The following is a 26248-nucleotide window of genomic DNA, read 5'->3' as shown; positions in this document are numbered from 1 at the left end:
ACCAATTTAAAATTGTTTGATTATAACTGTCATTACTAGGTAGAGGATGAAACTGTTTTACATAACATTCCGTATATGGGAGATGAAGTGCTTGACCAGGATGGTACCTTTATTGAAGAACTGATAAAGAACTATGATGGGAAAGTGCATGGAGACAGAGGTGAGCCCAAACACTCAGGTATACTAATCGCTTCTTCCTACATAAATAATTGTTGTCAGTGTTGCTTGTTAAGTCCTGATGCTTGATTGTTACAGTAGTATCTCTAGAAACCCTACAACGTGTAAACATTGGGTATAACAGACTTCCTTATTTAAATACGTTGCTTTGCATTTTCAGAAGGCTGCAAATTGTTGAAGTAGTAGTACGGAGAAATGAAATACATTAACTTTTTCTCTAGACCATACAGTGAGTTGTCATAATGTCTAGGTGCAACTTGGAGAAGTTCTTGGTCTTCAATTTTATGCTCAGAGCTTTGGAATATAATAATATAATGCCCCTATGCATGTCTTGCCTAGCAGAAAGTGGCAGGAGAAGTATGCAAAACTCTGGTAAAGACAACACTTGTGAATGGGATTCGACACAATAACCTCTTGTGGGTTTTGGGTTTTTTTCCTTTAAGGAAAATAAGAGCTATTTAAAAACCTCCTTTCTGTAAGTCAGCTTATAGAGCAAAGTTGTATCCTTCTGTTGGCACACTATATATATGTATTCATAGGTGTAGTTTATCTCTTATTCTGTGTGGGAGCTGGACTGCATGCAATGCCATCTGTCCCTTAGTTTGCTAAAGTCTTGGTGAAGTAGTAACCTTTTGCTTGCTCTGTGTGCCCACTCAGAACTGGCTTATACAAGCCTGAACTTTACAGTTGTAAAGATTTCTCTGACTACTCTGCTTACCCCTTCACAGAAATATTACCCACCCACCTCCCTCCACCCAAATGGGAAATTGTTTCTTAAAATTGATTATATTCCTGTTAATGCTGGAGTGACTGAGAAAGAGAACTACATTTTTTGAGTACATCATGTGCCACTCAGGAAGGTTAAGCCTGCGATTCGATAATGAATGCTACTCAGTCCTACCCAGTCTTGTTAATGTCTTCAGGATAACTGTTGCCTTTATATTTCTTGAGGAATATGAAATGTTTCATGGGGTTTTGCCTTTGGATATTTTTACAGATTTACTGATTGCTGACATCCTTGTCAGAGAACTGGTTATGTCAAAGTGGTGACTTTACTAGCAAATGTCTTCTATTATTTATTTGATTTATTATTAAATGAGTCTAGCTTTAAAATTAATCTTGTTTTACTGTCTTGAGTCCCAAGTTTATGATGGCAACTACTGTTATTATGGGTCCTTCAAAACTGTATATTGAAAGCAGAGAGATGGTTTTTTAGTGTCTCAATAACTACTATTCTTGTGTGACTGTAATTAAATGTAAATGCTGTGGGAATCTGTAATCCAGAGGCATTCTCACATAGGAGTCAGAATTGTAAACTAGCTCTGTAATTGCACTTTTGGGAGAGAAAGTCATGCTAACCTGTGTATATTAAGAGTTCTGTTTAAAACATCCAAATGAAGTATCTGTCTGTTTTCATTGTCTACATAGGAATAAAACTAATAGTTTCCTTCGAGTTATAGTTTGACATCCAACCCCAGTCCAGGTTCAGAAGGATGGTGATAAGCACTACAGTTCCCACACAGTTCAGGGTTATTTTTTGAAAAATAAGAGCAGTCTCTGTCAACACTAACTATGATTTTCGTCTCTGAAGAAATGCCTTATTGTCTGTGCTGCTCTCTGAATTTCACAGCAGAATATAAGCTAATAAGCAGATATATGCATCATTGTATGCTTCAGTTTTCTCTCAAATTTTTTGTGTATAATTGTATTCTTTTTTTATCACCTTACCAGTGGGGTCTTTAAGGGGGGAAGTGGATGCTGTGAACTACCAACCAAAAATCTCTCTGGAGATTGCCTAGCTGTCCAAGGATAGATTCATAGAGTGTTGGTATGCATTTCCAGGCTGGCTTAATCCAACCATGTTGGCATTGGGATTCTAGCATAAAATCTTTTAAATAGTCTAGCTAGTAAGTAATTTATCTTCCAAGGAAGAGAGGTTTATTTACGTCTACTAGTATGAAGCACAGGGAGTGAGGAAAAGAAAAATTTCAACAAGTTTCCTTCTCCCTTCCCAGTTGTCAGTCTAAGAGTTAAAAATGCTCAGTATTTATTTCTTAGTTCATATGCTGAAATTAAGAGGGGGGAAAAAATACAAAATTGTTTTTCCTAAATTACAGTATTTGCCATAATTTAATTCAGGTGTAGGGAGGATTAAAAATACTTCATATAAACCTTGTGCTTTTTCGTTCATTCCCAATTTTGCTGAATTTCAGAATGTGGATTTATCAATGATGAAATATTTGTTGAGCTGGTCAATGCACTTGGTCAATATAGTGATGATGAAGATGATGATGATGGAGACGACAATCCTGATGAAAGAGATGACAAGCAAAAAGATCGGGAAGGTAACAGGATGGGTATGTCTGTCTGCAGACTTTAAAAATTAAAACCAAAACACCCTTTCTCTAATCACTCGATAAATTGGTTCAAGCTCTTCTACTTGATAGTTTTCAGGTCTAAAGTAGCATCGCTTTCTTCATAATTTCTTTTGCCACTTAGTTGAAGAGTTGTACTGAGAATACTGTGAAAGGTGCTTTTGCCAATTTCTGTTTATCTCCATACTGAGACAGTCAAATGCACCAGAAATCTGTCTAATAAATGCTTTCGTACTCCTCAGAAAATAAAATATCATTATGCTAAAGTAGGCAGAGTTCTGAATTGCCATCTCCATCTGCTGGTGAAATAATGGTTTCTCCGAATTTTACTAGTAGAGTTCTTTCAGCAGGAAAGATCACTTAATGCAGTTTTAAGTTGTCTCTAATTTAGAAATAAAAAACTTTGCCAAAATCCTAATAAAAGAAGCTGCAAAGTCCCCCTTTCTCTGAACACCTCCTTGAAGTAGCAAAAGATCAGAAATACACATTTTTTGTTTTCCAAATTTTTTGCTTCTTTGACAGAGAAAGAAAGCCACCCACCTCGGAGGTTTCCTTCTGACAAGATATTTGAAGCCATTTCCTCAATGTTCCCAGACAAGGGTACAGCAGAAGAATTGAAAGAGAAGTAAGAAAGTATTCCTTGATATATATTGCTGTGTTGCTTTATGAAACAAAGATTCCTTGACTTCGTTAAATATTTGTTGATTAGGAATGGTCCCCCTGGCAGCTAGGTTTTGTGGCAGTTGTATAACTTCTGCAAGTGATACTTGAAGGGAGTTGACTGTTCCCACTGAGTCAATACAGAGGTGTTTATTAGCCTTCCTTTCAAACTAATGAAAAGTGAGTGCTTGCATGTGTTTAATAATCTATGTTATTTTTTTGAAGTGGTAAAATGAAAGCTTCTATTTAAAAAAGTGAAGTCTTCTTTGTGGCGTTAGTGAGTAATATATATGAGGAGATGACAGTCCAAAAAATAAATGCATTCTTTCCTAGCCAATTTTATATTTGTATTAATGAGTATGGAATTAATAACTTGTCACGTCACTGACAGATTGACCTTTCTGGCTGGCACATATTTCTTAGATTTTTTTAAATTTTGTCACTTAAAATGCAGAGTGGTACTGAAATAAAAAATTACTTTTTTAAAATTATACTGAATAAATCACTTCTATTTCTTTCTTTTAAGATACAAAGAACTCACTGAGCAGCAGCTTCCTGGAGCTCTTCCTCCTGAGTGCACACCAAACATAGATGGACCAAATGCTAAATCTGTTCAGAGGGAGCAAAGCCTGCACTCTTTTCACACACTCTTCTGTAGACGCTGTTTTAAATATGATTGCTTCTTACATCGTAAGTACAATTACAGTGTGCTTGTATATTTCTTTTTTTTTTTTTTTTGCAAGTCAGGAAACTTAGAAGTACCATAAGATGCAATACAGAAGGAAGGAAAGAGAAGAAAAAATAAAAGCAGTAATATCACTAAAGTTTACAAAAACAACTTGTCCACGTTGACATAATTTTGCAGTGAAAACTATACCTCAGAAAACTGAATGCACCTGTTTGGGGTAGTTTGTTATCTTCTTGCATTTAGGAGTTCCTATAGAATTCCTGACTTGGACCAACCTCTAATGTTACTTTTCTTTTCATAATTTTCAAGAAAACTGTATTGTTTTCTACTACTGTTTCTGTGTTACGCTTTCTTGGTTTGTGCATGGAGAATGGAATGTATTTCTCCATAAAAATACCTGGTTATTCATCAGACTTGCTTCATTTTCCAGCAGGGAGAATGAATATCCATGAACAGTCTTATCTTTTATTCTCTCAGGTTACTTTCTAGCCACTTTACTTGTACCTGGTGGTTTGAAGAGAATTGTTTCAGACAGTTGAGTTTTAGAAATTGTGGTATCCTTTCCACTGAATTACTTTCATGTTGCTCCATTCTTTTGGGGGAAGGATTTGACAAGAGCATTAGCGGTGATGTTAGTTTCCATTTGCAAAGTGTGAAGATTAAGAGAGATTCTGAAGTGCTACTTGAGACAATTCTTTCTCTGAGAACGGAGTCAAATGTAAGAGGAACCTAACAGTCAAATATGAAGTGGTTTCGACTTGTAGTTGAATACTATGATGCCCCCTATTTCAAATTAATTTTCTCTTTTGACTTAACTGTTCATGTGCATGTTCCACTGTGAGTGTGCATGCATGTTCATTTGGAAATCTTTGTGCTTTGTCAGCAGCTCCTCATCCAGCACACATGCAATCTGCCTGTATTTGTACTTCACACTGAAGGCTTTACACAGTGCTGCTGCTTTTTAGTCTCCCTTAGTTGCCTTTCAGTTTGAGGAGGAACTGGAGTTGTTCTCAGATGGCGGGGAGGGGGGAAGCTTTTCCCGTTCCTAGTTTCTTTAGTATTTGTGGCTTTTGGAGTTAGGTCTGTTAGTTTTACTTTCTCCTTGTGTTCTGTTGGCAGGCCTTGCTTGAAAATACAAAGCAAGAAGCTCTTACTTCTGAATAATGTTTAAGAACAATAAATTTCTGAAGTTATAGCTGCTGCCTTGTCCAGCCAGCTTCAACACGGTGTGTTCTGCGAAGCTGTAGCTTTTGTTTCGAAGTATCTTAGTTGCCTGGATGACTCATTCCAAGAAGTGCTGTGTGCAGCCTTACTCTGTAGGGCAGGGAAGTGAAGCTGCATGCTACCTCTTGGCAAATCCGTTCGTCTGGCAGTGGTTTTACAACACTCTCAATAGTTTAGCAGGGAGATTGAATGCCAGTCTAGTTTTACTTCTTCAGAAGGATTTTGTTTTTTAAGTCAACAGGAAAGCATTGTCCAGACATAGTGAGAACAAACTTTTTCCAGTAGCACCCCAAAAGATTTTAGGTGCTTCTGCAGCAGTGGTTTTAGGCCATTTTTCTCACTAACTTTATAAACTTGTATGAGTCTTCCAGTGAAGATATGGGCTCCTCTAAAATACACATATATTTGATTACTTACATAGTTTATATAGATTTTATATAGACTTTCATAGTTATTTTTGCAGACTGTTAGAAGTAGAACTGAAAAGGATCCACAGACCATGTTTTAGTACCTGCTACTCTGGGGAGCCTGGTATTACCAGTCCACAGTTTTATTGCACCAACTCTGTGAGGCCTCTTTTCTTTTAGTGCTGTGAGGGACAGGTTCATAGTGTTGTTCATTTTGACATGTTCTTAAGTGCCAGATTAATGACAAAGTCCAGAGTCATGTCAGTGATTGGCTGAAGGACCTCAGTTCTCACACTAGAAGCATCCTTTAAGTGGAAAGCGTTGTGCCTGCTTTCTCTGTGTTCATAACTTTCAGATGGAAGACAAAGTGTTTATGCTAAACACTTAAATTGCCTCAGTTCTTGTTGCTGGTGATTTCTGACAAGTCCTTTAAGCAAGTCAGTATTCTTTCCAAAGTGGTGTATGTCCAAGGCTTCATTTTAAACCATGCCTCATACTTAAACAGGCCCAAACTTTAAGTCATCTCTTCAGGTTTTCAGGGCCATAGCAGAAAAAAAGGAGGAATAACACTTCCACTGTGGAGGCATTCAAGATACACCTTTGTGTCAAGCTGGAGTGTGAAATTACCTGTTACGATAATGCTCTTCATGACAGCTTGTGCAGCACATGCATTGTCACTGATAAAAATATATTTGATACTTGATCATTGCAAAGAGAAGCAAGAGAAGCTTGATTTACACATTCATTATGTAGCCTTCATACTGGACACTGAATGTAGTAAACTGATGCTTCAGTCACCATTCGCTGAAGACGTACCCAAACTCCACATCTACAATGACTGGTCACTGCTTTGGATGCATTGCTTCCTTCTGCTTTTGTCTGTAGTAACACCAAAGAAAGAGGATTGTTTTCTGTCTGTGTGTCTGTCTGTCTGAGTGTCTGTCTAGAGCTAGGAATTTACCTGTTAAAAACTGAGAGTCAGTTGTATGACTTCTTTGCTTTCTGCGAAATCTTAAGACTGTTGGTCAAAATCCACCAGATTCATTGCTGGGAATAAGTAACTCATCAAAAAAAAAAGACTACTCTGGTTATCGGGGCTGCACTAGCAATTTTTAGTGAGTCTGCAACAATTTAACAATTTAACTTCTTTAAAAAGTTGGTAATGTTTCTACTGGCACCCTTATCAGTTGCCCTTATGTTCTACTTCATGCAATTGCCAAGCGCTACAGGATGATGCCCTGGCTTCTGCTGATGACTTTTTTGATGAATTACTTTGGTAATGTGGTGGGCTACAGGGATCAGATTTGTACCTTGAAAGGAGCAAATATCTGGAGAAGGCATAGAGAATTAAAAAAATACAGAAATTCTATTAGGTCTGGTTTTGATTTTTGTAATTCCCCCTCTCAGATTCCATTTTTTTTGTTAAGATTAGCCTTATTTTATGGAGTTTCGAATCTTTGTTCTAGAACACTTGGGTTAAATATTGGAAAAGTTATCATTAGATTTTTAACATGTCAAGTCCCCTTGACGACCTGGCAATCCCTTTATGTGCAGGTGATGACATTACTGAAAAAACTTGTGTACCGACTTCATTTGCTGACAGCAAGGAATTATGCCTAAATGTCTGGACTAACAAAGAATTTAGAAGAAGGAAAAATATCAGGTAGGGAGAATTTCCCAAATAGCTTGACTGTGAAGCAGATGTACATTTCAGGCTAAACTGTTGCCTGTGTACTTTCACATTATGAAAAATATGAGAATTGAGCCCACTGGGGATGAGACAGGTAATAAATCTCAAAGACAAAAACCATGCTCAGTGAAGCAGTTTTAGAATGACTTTCTTAAGGAAATTATTGATGAAATATGGAGTTTAGTTATTTAGGAAATTCTGCAAAGTCTTCTTTGATTTTTTTTTTTGAAAAATTACTACTGATATTTGCAAGATTCATAATACAGCTGTACGGTTTTATTCTTGTCCTGGGCCCTTTGTTACAAGCCTCCCCAAAAAATACCTCGCAACAGCGGTGGTAGATTCTTGACTATAGTTGTCAGTACTATATTATGTTGGGTGTTTTTGAAATAGTGGAATACAAGATATGATTCTAATATTAAGTATCAGATATAGTGTATTTTTGAGGTCTCGCTGGTTTAAAAAGTCAAACATTGATTTGTTTCACTGCATTACAAACTAAACATTTCTTAATTGTCTAAAGGAAAACATTTTTTTTTTTTTAAATAAACATTCAATTTAGGACCTCCCACAAATGAACTTGTGAGAAATGTTTGCATCTGCAAGTGACATGTAAAAAGAACAGTTCTGATTTCTTCACATTGCAGCAGTCCGATATAGATCATGGCTTGCAAATGTTTTACTGCTCTTCTGCATTGTTGCAAAATTATTTTCCTTGTGGTGTGAAGAGAGGGTAAAACAGTTATATGAAAAAAACCAAAAAACAAAAAACAACCAAAAAAACCCCTGAATAAATGAAATGGTATACTCTACAAATTTAAAGATGCAGTGTTGAAAAATGTGGTTTTTTTCTCCTCCACTTTTGGGTGGGGTGTTCCCATTGTTTCTTAAAAGCTGGAAAAAGGTGGAATAACTTGGCATTCAGTTACAAGGTTTCTTTGTTATTTAACATATTTTACCTACACAATGTATGAACACTTGAAGGATATGTGAAACGTGAGAAGTGACATGCCACATAAACGCTTTTAGCTGGAATGTGGGGGAAGAAAGAATGCTAATAGCAATAATACGCATTAAACTACATTCCTATACTTGCTTGTAAATAATTTTTGCATATCTGTATGTCCATATGTGGAAAATGAAAGCTTTTTTGTGTTTCCAGATTTATAAAATGTAATATATTTCTCTGGAGAAAGTGACACAATGTTTAATTAGTGATACTTTGTTTATACCTTTTTAAGAAAACCTTGGAAGAATACATTGCTTCCCTGAGGTTCCTGTGTGCTGCTGTCATTAATACGGGCATAACATTATAGAATTTATGATTGGATTTCCAGCACACCTTCCCTTATGGGAGAGGAGCATGAAGTGATGGTTTCATCAGAGCTCTCTTAAGAAGCGCTCACCACCACTGGTCACCCTCCCCACTGGTGCCAAAACAAGTACTTGTGGAGCTACACTGCAAGCCAGATCACTGAAATTAAATTTTAAACACTTTGTCTGTGAAGACATATGTGAGCTTGGCCCACATTCTTTAAAAGGGAAGGAAGAGCATTTATAAAAAGTTTAGTCTTGAAAGCATAGTGGACTGTTATGAAGAGAAGCCTTGTGCACAGTCTAGAAATAAGATGAGTAGGAAATCCTATGGTGGTGGCTTACTGAAGGAGAAGGGTGTGGTGTTGGTATGGACCAGCCCTTATTGATTAATAGGGGTAGGAGGGGAGGGATTTCTTCTTTCAGTTTGAACTTTAGCATTTTTTATTTACTGACTGTTGAAAAACTTAATTGTAAGTTACAGTTGCCTAACTGCAACTGTGGTAAAACTGCAGCATAAGTGCTTTCACAGTGCTTGGGAATTGTGCATTTTCAGATGGGTGTCTTCTGTAGGCCTTTATGGAGCATTAGGAAACAGACAGCACTGAATAGTTTTTTGGGTTTGTGTTGGTTTGGTTTTGTTTTTTAAAAAAACTTGAGTACATTCTCCATTTTTGTTCCTTTTAGTTGTGTATGCCACTGTTAGCACATTTATTGATATCTATATAGATATAAAAAATGCGTTCTTTGAGCATGGAGGATTTTTTTTTTTAAAAAAGAGAATTGCAGAAAACTAAGATATTTCAAAAGACTCCTAATATAATTTGGGAACATGAGTTATATGAGTTCTGGTGAGAATCTAGCTGCAGGTTTTCCAGGCTTCAGTTAAGTAAGGGATTCAGAAGAGTTCCCAAGACTTCCAGCAAAACCAGGAAAGTCAGTCTCTCCGAAAACATCCTGCTGGGAGGCAGGGATTGCACAGGGGGAGAGCTGGTAGAGATGAGCTCTGGCAAAGGGAATGGGTAGGAAACAAGGCCATCCTGTTATAAAGGTGCTCACGTTGCACCTGTAATGTGTCCAGTTCTGCTCCTTTCTGAGTCACCATGCTGCAACTTAAGAGTCTGTCAGATACATGAGCAGACACTCCTCTGTGGTTGTTCTGATCCACAGTGACTGTGTGACGCTACTTTATTTTTACCCTTCATCTGGGATATAGGAACTGAACTCTTATCACCTGTCAGCTTAGTTGGAGTGCTGATAAACTGATAGAGTAAAAATGCTTACGTGTCCTTCTAACAAGAATGAAAGGTGCGTCCATTGCCTTTCCAAAGTGTGTGGGGTTGGATTTTTTGACAAGATAGAAATTGAAGACCTGAATTTTACAGATTAACAGATCATCATGCCTTAATAGGAGAAGTCCTGAATAATTCTGTTTAACATGGTAACAGAATTAAAGTCTGTTCTGTTTGTTGGGAAGGAAGATACAGCAAGTCTTCCTTGATACATGAGACAAATGTGATGACTGTCTTCACTGATATAAACGGGCATATGCAAAATTTACCCATGTGTGCTGTCTCTGTGTATTTAAGCGGTAAGTCAGATGTCACTAGATGGGGTTTATTTTGTGGTTTTTTTTCCATTTGTTATAATTTTTATTCTGGTTTTAGTAAAGTCTTGGTAAACCTTATGTTTTGGATACTGTTTGAGGTTAGATATTTAGTGTATCTTTAATATGAAAACTTACAAATGTGATGTTTTGATTCAACAGCATTCCATGCAACTCCTAATACTTATAAACGAAAGAATACAGAAACAGCATTAGATAATAAGCCTTGTGGACCGCACTGTTATCAACATCTGGTAAGATAATTTCATATGTTAGAATTCACTAAGTGCTAGTGCTAGCTGCAGTATAGCAAGCTACGCTTAGTGTAAGGACATGCTGGATCTGTGATGGCCCACAAGCATATGCACTACTTGAAGTCAAGTATGTTATCTTCAGCTTGTGCAAAAGAAAAGAGTTTACTTCCAGTCATCAAATGAAAATCTAAGTAGGAATAATTTTCAGCTCTATTAGATGTAGCCTGACATATCTGTAGGGAAGAAAGATTACCACCTCCTAATAATATGTTGCTGCTATTGTGTCCAATCTAGTCAAACAACTGGGTCTTACAGACTTAGCACTCTCATAAGTTATATCACAACTAAAAATTATAAAGGTTTTTTAGTTTGCTGAAGGCAGATTCCATCCATTATTTGTGCTCTTGAGAAACAACAGGATGGAAATTAATAAGGTGAAATCCTTAGTAATATAATTTCAAATCTCTCTCATACTTCTCCTAAATTTTTTTAGTACGAGAAACCATGTAATTTTCCAATCTAAAAGCTTGCTACGCATTGTCATACCCCTTTCCACTAGAAAACAAATCACCAGTGATTGCATTCTAAAAAATGCAGAATGCATATTGTTCAAGTGCCATGTGCAAGAAGATTTCTTGTATTTTGAAGGGTATTCTCTGGGGGGAAATTCTCATTTTTTTTTCTGTCATCTAGGAAAATAGAAATTTACTACTGGATTCTTTTTCATTTGGCAGCCAAAATGAAAGTGGAACTGAAATACTGACATAAGTACTCTGTAAATGTAGATTTATTTTTTCATGATAGCATCAAAAGTATTTATGTTCATTGTTAGAGTGCATTTAACTAGAATTTGTGTGTACGTGATTAATTTGTAGAATAATGCAAAGTTATACAGCGTGCAAGTAGAACGTGTTCTCCCCCAATCCCTGACCACAGGTGAAAACACTTTTAATTCTCTTACTGAAAATGATAATGTTTTGTGTTTAGGAAGGTGCAAAGGAGTTTGCAGCTGCCTTGACCGCTGAGCGTATAAAGACACCACCAAAGCGCCCAGGTGGCCGCCGAAGGGGAAGACTTCCAAACAACACCAGCAGACCCAGCACGCCGACAATAAATGTATTGGAATCGAAAGACACAGATAGTGATAGAGAAGCTGGAACTGAAACTGGAGGAGAAAACAATGATAAAGAAGAAGAAGAAAAGAAAGATGAAACATCCAGTTCCTCTGGTAAGGCTTCTTTATTCAGTTAGCTGCAGTGCTTGAGAGGATTGGAAAAAACCCAAAAAACCACAAAACCAAAAAACCCAAACCAAGTTGAGCCACGCGATCCTAGAAACCACATATTTGGAATGTATGGAACTGAATGAAAAGACAAAGTAATAATACGAGTTTAATCAAAGAGAACCCTGTAAGAAAATTTCCAGGTTGTCTCAATTTATGTATAGAAGTGAGATTGTGTAATTTCAATAGCTACTGTTACCTTATTTTTAACTACTTTAAGAGGTATGTGAAAACTGCTATTTTGTTGTGGCACTTAGATTAGGAAGCAACAACAAAAACCTGGGATATTTTTAACTACAGTTAAGAATTTGGCATTTTTAAGTGCTATGTAAAATTTTTGAAACGTAGCCTTACACTGATCCACACTCTCATTTGTTACAGAAGCAAATTCTAGGTGTCAAACACCGATAAAGATGAAGCCAAATATTGAGCCTCCCGAGAATGTGGAATGGAGTGGTGCAGAAGCCTCAATGTTTAGAGTTCTTATTGGTACCTACTATGACAACTTCTGTGCAATTGCCAGACTGATTGGGACCAAAACATGCAGGCAGGTAAGAAGGGAACCTACTTGTTAAGGATGACAGCATTTTACTTTTAAAACTGAAGTATAGAAATACTAGTATTGATTACTAAAAGAGAAAATTAATTCATTTTCTTGGTTTTCCCAAGAATGCTATGATCCAGAATTCATGCCACAAATATATAAAAGTTAGTTTTAAAACTGTTTTTAAATTAAAGTTACAGGAGGTTTAAATTAGACTGTTCTTAAATGACAAAAATAATCAACTTTAAATGTATTGAAAAGAGGCTATGACTGGATATAATCTGTAAGTTCTTGGTTGGAGAAAATCATACTAACTTAGAAAATGAGCAACTTTCTACTAGTGAGAGATTTATCGTGGATGTATTATGGTATCTCTTGTTAGGTGTATGAGTTTAGAGTAAAGGAATCTAGTATTATTGCTCCAGTCCCTGCTGAAGATGTTGATACTCCTCCCAGAAAGAAGAAAAGGAAACACAGGTAAATCTGTTACTAAATAACCTTAGCATAACAATAAACTGGAGAACAGGGGATCAGACAGAAAGTATTTTGGAGGAAGTGTCATGCAAATCTTCTCCTTTTGCTTCCAAAAACAAAATGATTTTTTGGTTTCATACAAAAGTCTTACCACATTGGCAAGTATAACCTTCCACATCTCTTCCTCTCTCCCTTCTTTTTAACCTGTTTAACAGCCAGATTCTTGTAGGTGTATTGCTGCAAGCAGTCAAACTAAGTTTAGATTAGAAATACTCTACACAGCTTGTTCTACCTTTGAAGGTATGGTGGTAGAATTTTGTTTGCAGCAATAAATATTAAATTTTCAAGCATTATAATGGGATTCAATAATGATTATATGGTATTTTGTAAAATAAAGCTCATGGGTTTTTTATGGTGAAGTGTATTCCATTAAGATTCAGATGATCAGTGAGCAAAAATGTTGTAGCAAACTAGTAGGATTGCCTTTTTTTTTCTTTGAGATACTAGTCCTTTGTAGCACTCAGTTTCTTCATCAACTAGAACTTCAACTAAAAGAAGCAGGTTAACAAGTTGTTCTTTGAAGTGAAGCTGCAGTGAAGACTGAAATTAAGTTTTTTGCTGAAGCCACAAAGATAATCTGAAACAATTCCTGTTGAAATTGTAAACTTGGTGGCTGGCTGTCAGTGAAACGCATTTTTCTTTGAGAATCCTGAGGTTTGAAAAATGCAACTCTGCTTTGACTATTTTTATTCCCAGGAATAAGAACCTAGGAGATGAAGAGCTGACTGAAAATTAGCAAGAACATTTCTTTTTGCAAGCAATAAGTACACTTTTTTCCATAAAGTTTCCTATTTCTCCTTTTAACTTTCCTTATTTTCCCCCAAGTTTGTTCTTCCAGTTCTTCTCACGTCAATTCTTCTTGCCTTCTGTCTTAGCTTGTCTAAGTATATTTATTATTTCCAGGTTTAGTGAAATTCCTGATACTGGCTCAAAGATACTGTTGATGTGGAGTAGAATGTTTCTGCTTTGTAGCATAGAGGCAGCCAATGTGAGCTAGGAAAAGATTCAGTGAGCATCTGGAAGAGATTCTGTTCTCAGCAAAAACTATTGATTTAATGCTCTTGGCACAGTTTTCAAGTTTTTGGGCATTTGGTGGGCTTGGCTGTTTAAATCTGGAGTTATTAGCTATAGTGCAAGTTTAGAATATGCAGTTGGGAATTAGCTTGCTTTCAGATTCACCCAAATTGCTATAAAAGTGGTGCCACTACACGTATTTGAAAAGAGCAACTGAAAGGCTCAAACATGTTTTGAAGCTGAAATGGATTGTATGGTTATCAGGTTGACATTGTTTTGGAGGAGTGTTGAGACTTTTGTTTGGGTCTTTTTTCCAAATAAATAAAACACCATACCATTAGGTGGGATTTCTTGATATTATTGTTCTTATTAGTTGCTAGTATAAAAGCTTTTGTGCTAGCAATTTAGTTTTGAAATGCCTTTTAATTCTTTAAACTCTCATTGAAGGAAGGAAATAATTTTTAAAATTTGATTTCACAGAGTATGTGGCAGTCAAGCTGTGCCCATTCTTCTGCGTGCAGTAGCCTTTTAAAAAAGGAAAACCTTTCAGCCCACGTGCATACTGCTGTAATCTGAGCACTTCTAAAGATGTCTGTGGCAGTGCAGGCCCAGCTGGCAACAAAGCACCATGCAGCAGCTTGCGCACTCCTCCCCCCCAGTGGGATGGGCAGGGGAAGATATAATGAAAGGCTCCTGGGTCGAGACAAAGACAGGGAGGGCTCACTCACCAGTTATGGTCGTGGGCAAAAGACAGACTCGGGGAAAAAAAGGTCAATTTAATTTGAATACCACCACTAATTTACCAATCAAATCAGAGTAGGACAGCGAGAAATACAACTGCATCTTAAAACATCTCCCTGCCACCCCTCCCTTCTTGCTGGGCTCAGCTTTGCTCTTGATTTCTCTGCTTCCCCAGCCAGTGGTGCAGGGGATGGGGGTTACAGTCAGTTCATCACCCATTGTCTCTGCTGCTCCTGCCTCTTCAGGGGGAGGACTCCTCACACTCTTCCCCTGCCCCAGTGTGAGGTCCTTCCCACGGGAGACAGTCCTCCATGAACTTCTCTGACATGAGTCATTTCCACAGGCTGCAGCTCTTCACTGCTCCAGCGCAGGTCCCTTCCATGTGTTGCAGTTCTCCCAGCAATGGATTGCCCCAGTGCGGGCTTCCCTCAGAGCCCTGGCCTTCTTCAGGCACAGCCCCCTGCTCTGGCGTGGGGTCCTCCATGGGCTGCAGGTTGGCATCTGCTCCACCGGTGACCTCTGTGGGTGGCAGGAGGACAGCCTGACCTCTCACCACAGGCTGCAGGGGACTCTGCTCTGGGGCACCTCCCCTCCTTCTTCACTGACCTTAGTGTCTGCATAGTGTCTCTCACATCACATCATTCCCCTCCCCTCTCTTTCTCCCTGCTCCTTGCCCAGCAGGTTCTTTACGTTATCGCAGAGGCGCAGCCACATCACCGATTGCCTCAGTGTTCAGTTAATGCTTGGACTAGATGATCTTCAAGGTCTTTTCCAACCTAGATCATTCTGTGATTCTGCCTCGCCCTTGGCCAGAGGCGGGTCTGCTGACTTGGAGCCAGGGGAGCTTCGAGAAGCCTCTCACAGGAGCCACCCCTGCAGCCCCTACCCCACTACCAAAACCACACCATGCACAAACCCAACACAAAGTCACACAACTAGTAGTTGGGAAAACCATCTCCAAGTCTTTCTCTGTTTATTGTTTCTTTGAGTTGAGTTCTCACTCCTAAGGTAAATCCAGTCCTAGAACCAGGAAGGCCCTTCTGTCCTGTTTGCACTTTTCCATTTCAAGGGACTTACTGGTCTGCAGGTTTTCCATGTGTACCTGTGGTAGACAGCCTTTGAGCAAACGCAGCATTCACCAAAGAGAAAAGCTGCAGCAGAAGGCTGCTTTTAATGGCCTCTATTAACTGATTTGATAAACTTTCTTACAAGACTTCACTTATTTCCATGCGATCTTAGTGACTGTATAGGCATACTGAGCAACTAGCTGGCAAGGTTACATCCTTCTTGGATAGTAAAAGATATTCGCTCCCTCCTTCCAGTGTCATTTTCGTTAGAGAGCCGTAACAAGGCCGATCAATGAGAGGAGAAGACTTGTTATATAGTTGTGTTTTGGAGAGCCAGTAAGTGTCAGACTGTGCTATGTATCAGAGATTAACCTGGCAGTTTGTGAAAACTCTGCTTTGCTAGAAGAGCAAGTACTTTGCATAGAAGTCAATAGAAAAATCTGAACCAAAAAAGAATTCAGAACAGCACGAATGTACGCTGGAGGGACAGTATTTCAGTACTATTAATTCCCTTACAATTCAGCTCCCAGCAGTGGAAGAAAAACACATGTATTTGCTTTAACTAATCAACACTCCTTCCTCTGGATTAGTAAGGATCTATTATTGATTGTAGGGCCATGTAATGCTGCTTCTTGATTATTTTTGTTTTCCTCCCCTCCGTCATCCCCTATTTGGATGCAAGTGTACTTAGTAAACTTTATTTGAAAGTATCTTTTTTTTCCCCCATTTTCTCATTTTCCTCCTCCTGTCCCTATCTTCTGCTGGGCTGCTGTTCACTGCATATGTTTGAATAGCTTATGTGGTTCTGCCTAGAGTTCAGGGTGCCTTTTTATAGGGATTTAAAGTCTCGCTGTTACCAGGCAAAAGGTGCAGCTGAGGCATTGGCACAGATATTCTTATATGCCACCTGGTTGGAAGGCTGAGTCTTAGAGTAGATATGATTTAGGAGACTGAAAAGAAGTCTTTGAGTGATGCCAGAAAATCAAATATTGACACAGTTGGCATGTATTTTGAATTTTCAGTGCTATTTCTGGTAGAGTATCCCTGTGCAGAGAAAGAAATGCTCGTGTAAGCTTCAGAGAATGCGTTTGTACTGCCTGATTAGCTGATACCAGTGTCTCCTGAAAACACCAGCAAAATCTAGTAGGTTGTTAGCAGAGAACAACAATATTTTTGACAGCTTCTGTCATAATGCTTCTGGAAACACTTGTTTTCTAAGCTGGCTATCCTGCAGATGTCAGAAACCAGATGCACAAATCCACCTGCTTGCTTGGAAATCTGCCACAGAGTTTCCAGTTTGCTTTTGCTTATGAAGCTTCGAGTCCAAGTGCTTTCTCAACTTTCTGTCTTTTCCTTGCCTTTGCTTCCTGGTGCTTGGAACCTGATTGAGATAGCAGATTATAGGGCAGATAGATAAATTAGTCCACCTTTCGTATGGTACTCATTCAGCCTTCAGCTTTGTGCTCTAATCAGGGGGACTTGCAGTGCTTCCTGGCAGTTTTTGAAAGTTAGAAGCCAATGCCTGTACTATTTGATTGTGCTAATCAAACCTCTTGTCAAATTTGTCACTGTTGGCAGCTAGCTTCATGTTGTCTTGTCATCCCTCACAATTCACGCTCACACTGCATGTCTCCAGCTCCTTCCTTGCTAGACTCTCTTCCTCCTGTGACACCAGTCTCTGTTACACGAGTGGCTAAGCTTATGCCTTTGCCATTGTGACTGCCATATTTAATTTTCTATCCATTTGGACGAGTTATTAGTATTAATGCTATGTTGATGGTGGCAATCTTTGTAATATTCAGGTGACCTTGTCCATATAGTCTATACTTTCCCATGGAAACCAAAAAGTCTCAGGTGGTAACTAGTCAGCAAGTGGCATTTTACTTTTTTAGGTCAGCACTACCCTAATTCTTTAAAAGAAGGGGGGGGGTGGGGGGAAAGGTTCATAGTAACTGCTAATGAAATGGCATTTTAAGAAGTCTGTCCACAGAAGGCTTTTAAGGGTTTGGTATGCTAGTAGGTCCTTATAATCTTGGGCTGAAAGAGAAGCTTCTGTGAAAGAATTATTCAAAAATAAGATATACGTTACACTTGATGAATACCAGCCAGACAAAAAAGAAAAGTAGTTTGGTGTGCATTAGAGTAATTTAAGTCAAAATTGCACTCCTTTCAGTTATATGGGAACTGTCTTCTTATGTTGGTAGCCTTTTTTTTTCTAGAGTGAGTCACTCTTAAGTGATCTCTTTATTACAGTGCTCTGTAGTGCTGATAGTCTTTGGGTTTGTTCCCTCCCCTCAACCTCAGTTACTTGGACAAGTCTGCCTCTGTGGGTCTCTAACTTGTATGGGTTCCTTCAAATGCTTGTAAGAAAGTTGGCTGTCGAGCACTTAACGTTAAGTCTTAACTGTAAAGCTTTGAAAGAGCAATTGCATAGAGAATCTTGCTTACCTAAAGCTGTTGTGTGGGGCGGGGGGGCCAGCACACTATTCGGTTAAAGTAGAAATTGATATCACGCTTTTATGAAAGAAGTAGTGGCTAAAAAGTCTTATTTAAGTAGTTTAATGTGTGTGTGTGTGTATATAAAGTATTTATATGTATGAATACTTATTTAAGTGTTTTAAGTATAGCAGGAGATATTTTTTCAGACTGCAAGCCTCTGAGTGTTGCACTCACTGAAAGGCTTTCTGAGTGTTCTGTTCTGGGGATTTTTTAGTAACGTCTTCACGAGTATTTTGGACTGCTAAGTAAATCTGCAGAGAAAGTGAGGTTGCTAGGTACAGCTAGCAGTGTCTTATTTGGCCAGGGAAAGGGGCTTCTCCCATGTTCTCTTAATGTTGCTATATGACATACTAAGAAAGTCCAAGAAGTATAAACTTTGAGAATCCTTAATCTAATATTTTTTTATTCTGTTTATTCGCTGAAATTCAAGTGCTAACTGAAATGCAGAGAATTGAAGAGAAACTAAAACCATTGACCTCTCCTTTAATTTTAAGGCTACTGAAATTTAAGTCTGGTTTTCCTTTTGATACCGAAGGTCTAGCCAGGTGTTTTTGCTAGATTGTGTCTGATACAGCTATTTATGGAATAGTAGACATTTCCTGCCCAAAGAGCTTGCAATCTGAAACGGGTACAAAATAAAAGGGGTAATTGTAGCTTGCAAGAACTTTAAAGTATAGTGAGAAAGCTACTCTTAAACCACCCCTTCCTCCAGTAACAAACACCACTTCTTGCAAAGGGAGTGCTTAGCTAAGCTAATGGAGGAAGAGGACAGTGAAGGAAAACTCTAAGGATGTAAGAGAAAGGTGTATAGAGTTTGAAGTAAAAGGGAAAAGGCTTAGCACAGTGCCACCAGTCAGAACAAGCTGAGGAAAAGTCTGTCCAACCAGAAGAAATACTGAGGTTGCCTCGGTGTGGCTGTGCCAGACAGATGTGATCTCCTGGTGTCATATACTTGGAGCTCGGCAGACGAAGGGCGATACCTGGCTGTGACCTGTAGGAGACTACCAGTGTGGCGGGGGGCCACGTCCTGAGGAGCAAACTGCTGGCAGAACTTTGCTCCCCTATTTAGACACGTCCCTCCGTATCTGCGATTCCGTATCCTTCCTGCTGCAGCTCCAGCAGCCTCCTCTTTGCAGGTTTTTCCTTCAAGGCCATATGAATTTAAGCATCTCTCTAGCCTGGGCTGGGTGGGGGCTGCTCCGTCTGTACAATCCTGGGCAGGGAGGGGGAGGGAGCAGCCTGCAGAGCACTGATGGTCAGCTCGGAGAGACTGGGACAGGGTGGTTCTGCTGCAACCGCTTGCGACTGGTGCGCAGTTAGCAGATGTTCATGTTACCACAAGCATTCCCATTTTAAGTCAAGTGTGGGTGCAAGATGCAGCTACCTTTCCCAGCCCACTGCAGGAGGAGTTCCTGTCAACCTTCTTGTGTTTTGTGTTTTTGCAGGTTGTGGGCTGCTCATTGCAGAAAGATACAGCTGAAAAAGGGTTAGCATCTTTCCATTCAATTTATATCCTGAACTTTTAAGATCCTACTACTGCTTTTTTGGTTTTGTTTTTTGGGGTTTGGGTGTTTTTTTTTTTTTAATGTGAAGCCATTATATACCTTCCATGGGGAGCTAGAGATTATAGAGGGAATAAAAAGAATAAAAGTAAGCTCTCATTACTGATATCGTAGGGACAAAAGGTACTGTTTGGTTTACATAACTGGAAGAGCTATGTATAATTCAAGAGAAAGGGAAAGAGGCTGAATTTACAATCTTTTCAGTATGGCCTCATTGAGGTACAGATAAAAATGGTATTAACAATAGGAGCTGTGGTAAAAAGCAGCTTTTTTTTTTTAAAAAAACCCAGCTTATTTTAGAAATAGTTATCTGAAAATTTCTTGAGAATCATTGGGACTTCTAGCAACATAAATAATTGATCAATTTGTGCGTGTCTCCTTTTTACTTGCTGATTGCTAACTTGAGCATTTTTACAAATACATGCAAACCCAACACGAGCTCAGGAGTACTGACAGCAAATACAATTTATATAGCACCAAATTCTCCTAGCTGCTCTATAGGTAAAGCTCTAGACTTATCCCCGATAGTCCCTCCTTGCCTCTAAGATGTTAGTGTTGTCTGTATTGGAAAATTGACTTGGCAAAGCACAGTGGTATAATGACTGGGTGTCATTTTGCCAGTCTATCTGTTTGAAAGTTGACTGTTGCTCCAGAGTAAAAATTACTTGGGAGTGTTTGAGCAAATTTACTTTGCTGAATAATATCAGTGCTACTCTAGAACATGTTCACACAGGAAATTATACCATTGTAGTTTTGTTTTTCAGCTTTCCACAGTAAACAGTTTTTAGCTCTGAATATTCAAAGCAGCTGAGTACTGGGAAGAATGAAGTGCACTAGGAAGCAGGCAACTAATGGTGTCAAACACCTGACTAACCTTACAGTTCTGATTTGGTGTCTTTTGGTTTTTTTAACCCCACTCATCGTAGGTTTGGGGTTTTTTTGTTCATTTTCTGGGTTTTCTTAGTTAAATGACTAAAAGGGAATTTCTGCTTTAAAGAGTGATGGGAACTGTTTGTTTGCACCTTTCAACTTTACAAAATGTTGCTATTTTTATTCAGATGGGTCATCGAATCATGTTTACAACTATCAGCCATGTGATCATCCACGTCAGCCTTGCGATAGCTCATGCCCATGTGTAATTGCTCAAAACTTCTGTGAGAAGTTTTGTCAGTGCAGCTCAGAATGTAAGTAAAACATTTAAAAGCTATCTATAAATTCCTTTCACTGTCCTAGCATCTAACTGTGTACTAGCAGTCTGTCCCTACCGCAGGTTGAGTTTGCAGGAGCAGCAAATTGTGTCAAATGGTGTGAGAAGGGAGCACACATTCAGTTTAATCTGGCCCTCTTAATTAGCCATTGAATAAAGTCAAAAAGAGTCTTCAGACTTAAAGTTGAGGAAGACTACAGTAAAAACAGGGAAGGAAAGAACTTGCAGTACCTCCAAATGTCTTATACAGACGTCAATGGCTGTGTGTTTTTCTTTTTTATTTTCTGACATGCTATAATCTGCACTGCCAAAATCTTACAATGTCTTTTGTTCATACTTGCTCTTTTTGTTTTCCATATATTCCTTTGCAGGCCAAAACAGGTTTCCTGGATGTCGTTGTAAAGCACAATGCAACACTAAGCAGTGCCCGTGTTACCTAGCTGTACGTGAATGTGACCCTGACCTCTGTTTAACATGTGGAGCAGCTGACCACTGGGACAGCAAAAATGTTTCTTGCAAGAACTGCAGCATTCAGAGAGGATCCAAAAAAGTATGTCGATAGTTGTACAACTACATGCCTATTGCCTCGGGTTTCAGGCACTTTTATATTTTCATACCAGGGAATGGAATTTCTTTGCCTTTATGCTGTCAGACAGGAAAACAAAGCAAAAAAACCAAACAAAAAGGGTGGTAGCTGTCACCTTAGCTTGCTTATGTGCTGCTGTTAAGCTGTGTGTATACCTTGTCATGTATCTCCTTCTCCCCAACCAGGCTTCGCTTGTAATTTGTAAATAGGTTGCTGTTTTAAAGTGATAGCATGTCAGTCTCCCCCTAGATCAGCATAAGGAAGTTTGGCTCAGACATAGATACCGGCTATTTCTTTCTTCAGTTGTTGATTCTGATGCACAAACTTGTATACAGTCTGCTCTCAAAAGCCCATTCTGATCTGTTAGATAAATAAATAAATTAATTAACCAAGGTTTATTTCTGCTCCGCAACATATTCTCACAAACTAGTTCAGTCAAATACTGAGCTAATCAGTAGTGGGCTCCTGTCTGCAGACCTTTCTAGTTTGAAATCCTTAGTGTGTATGTTTTTATGTAACACCCTCATTTCAAGCTTAAACTAAAATTTTTCTTGGTTTTCCAGTACTTCACCTGGTTTTTCTTTCATGTAAAACATCTGATCCATGAGCTGTAATTTTAGCGTGCATTTGATAATTAGAAGAATCCATGTTTGTCTTCTCTCCTGGAGTCCCAGCATACATTTCATTAAGTGATTCTGTTAAAAACAAACCAACCAACCAAAAAGCCAAAACAAAAACCAGATCCAAGCCAGGCATGTCTAAACTCTTTTTTTTTTTTTTTTTTTTTCTTCTCCTCCACTCCCACAGCACTTGCTATTGGCACCTTCAGATGTGGCAGGCTGGGGAATTTTCATCAAAGATCCTGTACAGAAGAATGAATTCATATCTGAATACTGTGGTGAGGTAAGGATGGAGAGCACTGGTTATGTATGAGCTTAACTGGTGAAGTTGTGTGTTGGCTAGGGACCAAGAGATTGTCTCTAGCTCGGTATCATGTTTAGACAGAGATGTGATTGACTTAAGTATACAGCTACTCCTGTCAGAGGCTCCAAAGCCAGGAGCTAGATGGTTGAAATACCACAAAAAAATTGACATAGGTTCTTGTGAGAGTGAGAGGCTGGAATGTCATCTTTATCTTAGATGCAATTCCAGTTCAAATGCACCAGGAATTGTGTCTAAAATCATTTAATATTGTCCTAAAATTCAGTAGGCGCTTTCACTAAATTGTATTCTGTAGCAATAAACCCCGGAATCAGGTATGTGGTCTTGATTTTGAGATGAGAAGCAATTCTTGCTTTCCTTGTGCTCTGAAAGAACTTACTTATGCGAAGTGCAAAGCATGGTTGGTTGATAAGCGCAGAGCGCTTGCTGAAAACAGTACTTTATGTTTGGGAATATCTTCAGGCCCAGAGAATAAAAAAAACCCCACTGCTCTTTCAGAATGTCTGGGGTTTTGACCTTAAGCTGTTACGGTTACAGAAGGGAAGAGGTGGTCTGTTTTACAAATACTATCTCTTTCAGATTATTTCTCAGGATGAGGCAGACAGAAGAGGAAAAGTATACGACAAATACATGTGCAGCTTTCTGTTTAACTTGAATAATGGTATGTATGTACTAGTCATAACCCTTGCAGCATAAATAAAATATGCTCACCATGTTGTTCAGCCCCGCTCTTTTGCAGGCAGCAGGTAACACTGAGAAATTTTTCTTCTGCACATCTTTTCCTAGCAATGTGTGGATTCCTAATATCGACAGCTAGTCCTTTTCTTTTTTTTCCCCCCTCTAAATGGTAGTCAGCTAGATGGTACTGATAGAGCCATTACACAAGCCAACTGTACAAGATGAGTTAAGTGGAATTTCATGGAGTAAAATTATGTGCAAGCATTAAGTAGCCTAAAGAATTTAAAAGGCTTGCTAGGTATTCTATGAAATAATTTTACTGTGACTTAAATTAGCAGTAAGCGATGATGGTAATTTTGTGTAGTGTCTGGGGGGAAAAGCCACACAGAGGTACGTGGTATGTGGCTACTGCCACTCGAGGAGAAAAATACAGACTGCACTGTGTCAAGAAAATATTTGAAAGCAGGGAAAAAAGCTGCTTTATGTCAGTATTGACTTAACATATTTATAGAGCTTGTGGAATAAAGGTAGAGAAGCTTTTCAAATGAGAAACTAAGGCAGGGCCACTGTGGGGGAGATAAATAGAAAGCACAGCGTGGGGCAGCTGGACTGTTTTGTGTCCTGCAGAACAATAAAGCTATCGTAGGATGATGTGCCAGCTCTTCCATGTGGGAAGCTGAGCAGTTATCTTCTCCAGCTGCCAAAATCCAAGCACACGAGGTATTGAACACAAAAATGGGTTTGAGGGTGACCTATCCATCACTCGTGGGTTTTGTTGTTGTTTCCCCCTTAGATTTTGTGGTTGACGCAACACGCAAGGGCAACAAAATTAGATTTGCAAACCATTCAGTAAATCCCAACTGCTATGCAAAAGGTAAGTTTTAAATTGATTTGCTTTTAGCAACGTATTAAATGCTGTGGGATACTTATTTAGAATACATATTTTATCAGTATTTGTGTTAACACAAGTTTAAATCTCTTTTAAACAGTTATGATGGTTAATGGTGATCACAGAATAGGAATATTTGCTAAAAGAGCCATTCAGACTGGTGAAGAACTGTTCTTTGACTACAGGTTGGTAAATTTTGTAATTTCTTCCTATCAGACTGGATTAGCCTTCAGTATTTCTGCCCAGCTCCTAGTTAATTACTGCACCTGCCTCCTTGCACCCTCTGCTCTTGGCAGCTGAGCAGCGGTGCCCTTGTGTTTCTTTTTACGCCAGATACCACAGTAAGACTGACTTGGGCAAAGTGGCTGGTTAAGAGCCTTGTGAACTTGGAACAGCAGCTTGTACAGAGAAGAGTTTAGTGACAAAAGGGACAGACCTGCCCATGAATCTGGTAGGGTTCCCTAGGTACCCACAGGGGTTGTCTTTCCCATTAATTCTTGTGTTAGTACAGAGAAGTGCTCACTCAGATTGTGTTCAGACTTTCTAAAATCACCTCACTTGAAGAAAACAAAGCTGTCCACTGTGTAAGTCAACCTTGAGAAATGCAGTTGCTTTCCACTAGCTAAGAGGGAGCTCTAGCATTGCAAGATTTGAGGCAAAAAAGTCTGGAATTTCAGTGTGTTGTTTCCTCTTGGTCAAACTCCTCTAAAGGCGGTTTCTTGAGTGGTCAGCATTGTTCTGCATCTGCAAATTCACACAAGGAATAAAGGCCCCAGCGGGTGAGGAAACTATGGAAAATCTTAAGTACAAGAGTATTCCAGGAGCTGGTGCTGTGCTGTTGTGTCAGAACAACAAAGCTGAAATGTTCAGTGTTACTGGGTTTTAATTTTTTTTTTTAATTTCAGATATAGCCAAGCTGATGCCCTTAAGTATGTGGGCATTGAAAGAGAAATGGAAATCCCTTGACACCAGCTACCTCTTCTTTTAAACAAACAGCTGCCTTATCTTCAGGAATTTCTAGTACTGTGGGCAATTTTAGAAAAATAAAAATGATGCAATTTGAAATTCTGTATTTGCAAAGTACTGTAACAGTAATTTATAGTAACAAATTAAAAAACCCCAACTTTTTATTGCCTTCTCACCAGCTGCAAAGTGTTTTGTACCGATGAACTTTTGCAATAATGTGGTGTGGTACATTTTTCAACCTTGAATAAAGGATACTTGAACTTCTTCATTTTTACTGGAACTGAGTGGGAATTTTGTGTCGGCCTTGAGGAAGCGATGTGAACACTTGCTTTCAACTTGAGCAAAGGCAGCCCTGTTACTTCAGGTCCCATTTAAGATTAATGTGAAGACGTAAACAGTGTAGGAGACTGTGGAACTTCAGCATATAGCACCTAAGTAAAATTTTCAGTAGTTTCAGCAGTTTTCATACACCCTTGGCATGAAGCTACACTTGCAGTCTCTGAAGTGATGGCTGCAGTTTAGAAACTCCTCCAGCTAACCTTAGTTTTTTAGGTATTTCTCTACTTTGGCTAAGTCTCCTTAATCTTAACATGATGCATTTGATGGGAGGGGAAAAGGGGGTGTGGGGGGGTCTGTGTCCCAAAACCACCCCAGAACAGCTGTGATTTCTGGGACAAATGCAACAAACTGAATAACAAAGGCAACAGTAATTACACATACCTTTCTCTTCCTCATCTCCTTTATCTGTAAGCAATCACTGTTTTGACTAGTGGTACAGTTACTATAAATTTTATATATATATGTATGTTTTTATCCAAAATTGTTTAGATTGCAGCTAGTTGTCTGACTCTTGTACAAGGCTCCCACATTTATTTCTGATTTGCTGAGCATGAACTCTGTGTCCTCCTGCTCAAAAGAACACAATACTCTCATCAAAACAGCCAGGCACACACTCCTGCAAAACTGGTTTCAACAAATCCTGTCAATAATGACACTTCCACACCGAGGAGGCTCCAACTCCCTGTTCAACACGAGCTGAAGCAGCACAGCTCAAGCACAGCAGTCAGCTGCCAGTTCCTAAGTAGGAACTGAGAAGTCACAGCCCTCATCTTACTCAGGAGAAAAAAAAAAAAGTCCAAAAGTCAAAACTTACTTTCTCCCTGCTTGGGTAGAACATGACTCTTGCCTGAAGCTGGAGCAACAGCAGCTGGGTTTTAAAAACAGAGCTCTGCAAGAGACAGCAGACAAAGTGTACAAAGCAACACCACTTAAACCAGCACTGGGTTAAGGCTAGGCTTTGAGGCAGCTCAGAGCAGGTTATTTCTGGCCTTCCACATATGAA

General features: G+C 38.9%; 1 protein-coding gene across 9 annotated transcripts in view; it reads left to right on the top strand.

Moving 5' to 3' along the window:
• Positions 1-25186, top strand: part of EZH2 (enhancer of zeste 2 polycomb repressive complex 2 subunit) — a 51952-nt gene extending 26766 nt beyond the window's left edge. For 6 of the 9 annotated variants that reach the window (XM_074893276.1, XM_074893442.1, XM_074893361.1 and 3 more), the window contains exons 5-20: positions 40-178; positions 2391-2534; positions 3075-3177; positions 3739-3902; positions 10304-10395; positions 11383-11623; positions 12059-12228; positions 12604-12698; positions 19522-19562; positions 20697-20822; positions 21217-21395; positions 22239-22334; positions 22953-23034; positions 23845-23925; positions 24041-24125; positions 24846-25186. In XM_074893276.1, coding sequence (XP_074749377.1) covers positions 40-178; positions 2391-2534; positions 3075-3177; positions 3739-3902; positions 10304-10395; positions 11383-11623; positions 12059-12228; positions 12604-12698; positions 19522-19562; positions 20697-20822; positions 21217-21395; positions 22239-22334; positions 22953-23034; positions 23845-23925; positions 24041-24125; positions 24846-24906 — 1899 coding nt within the window. In that variant the 3' untranslated portion in view covers positions 24907-25186. The remainder of the gene's footprint in view (positions 1-39; positions 179-2390; positions 2535-3074; positions 3178-3738; positions 3903-10303; positions 10396-11382; positions 11624-12058; positions 12229-12603; positions 12699-19521; positions 19563-20696; positions 20823-21216; positions 21396-22238; positions 22335-22952; positions 23035-23844; positions 23926-24040; positions 24126-24845) is intronic. The other 3 variants (XM_074893108.1, XM_074892941.1, XM_074892863.1) reach the window with 2 other exon arrangements.
• Positions 25187-26248: the final 1062 nt, after the last annotated feature.

This window comes from Strix uralensis, chromosome 1 (genome assembly GCF_047716275.1).
Source record: "Strix uralensis isolate ZFMK-TIS-50842 chromosome 1, bStrUra1, whole genome shotgun sequence".
NCBI classification, from domain to species: Eukaryota; Metazoa; Chordata; class Aves; order Strigiformes; family Strigidae; genus Strix; species Strix uralensis.
This window is presented reverse-complemented; position numbering and strand designations above follow the sequence as displayed.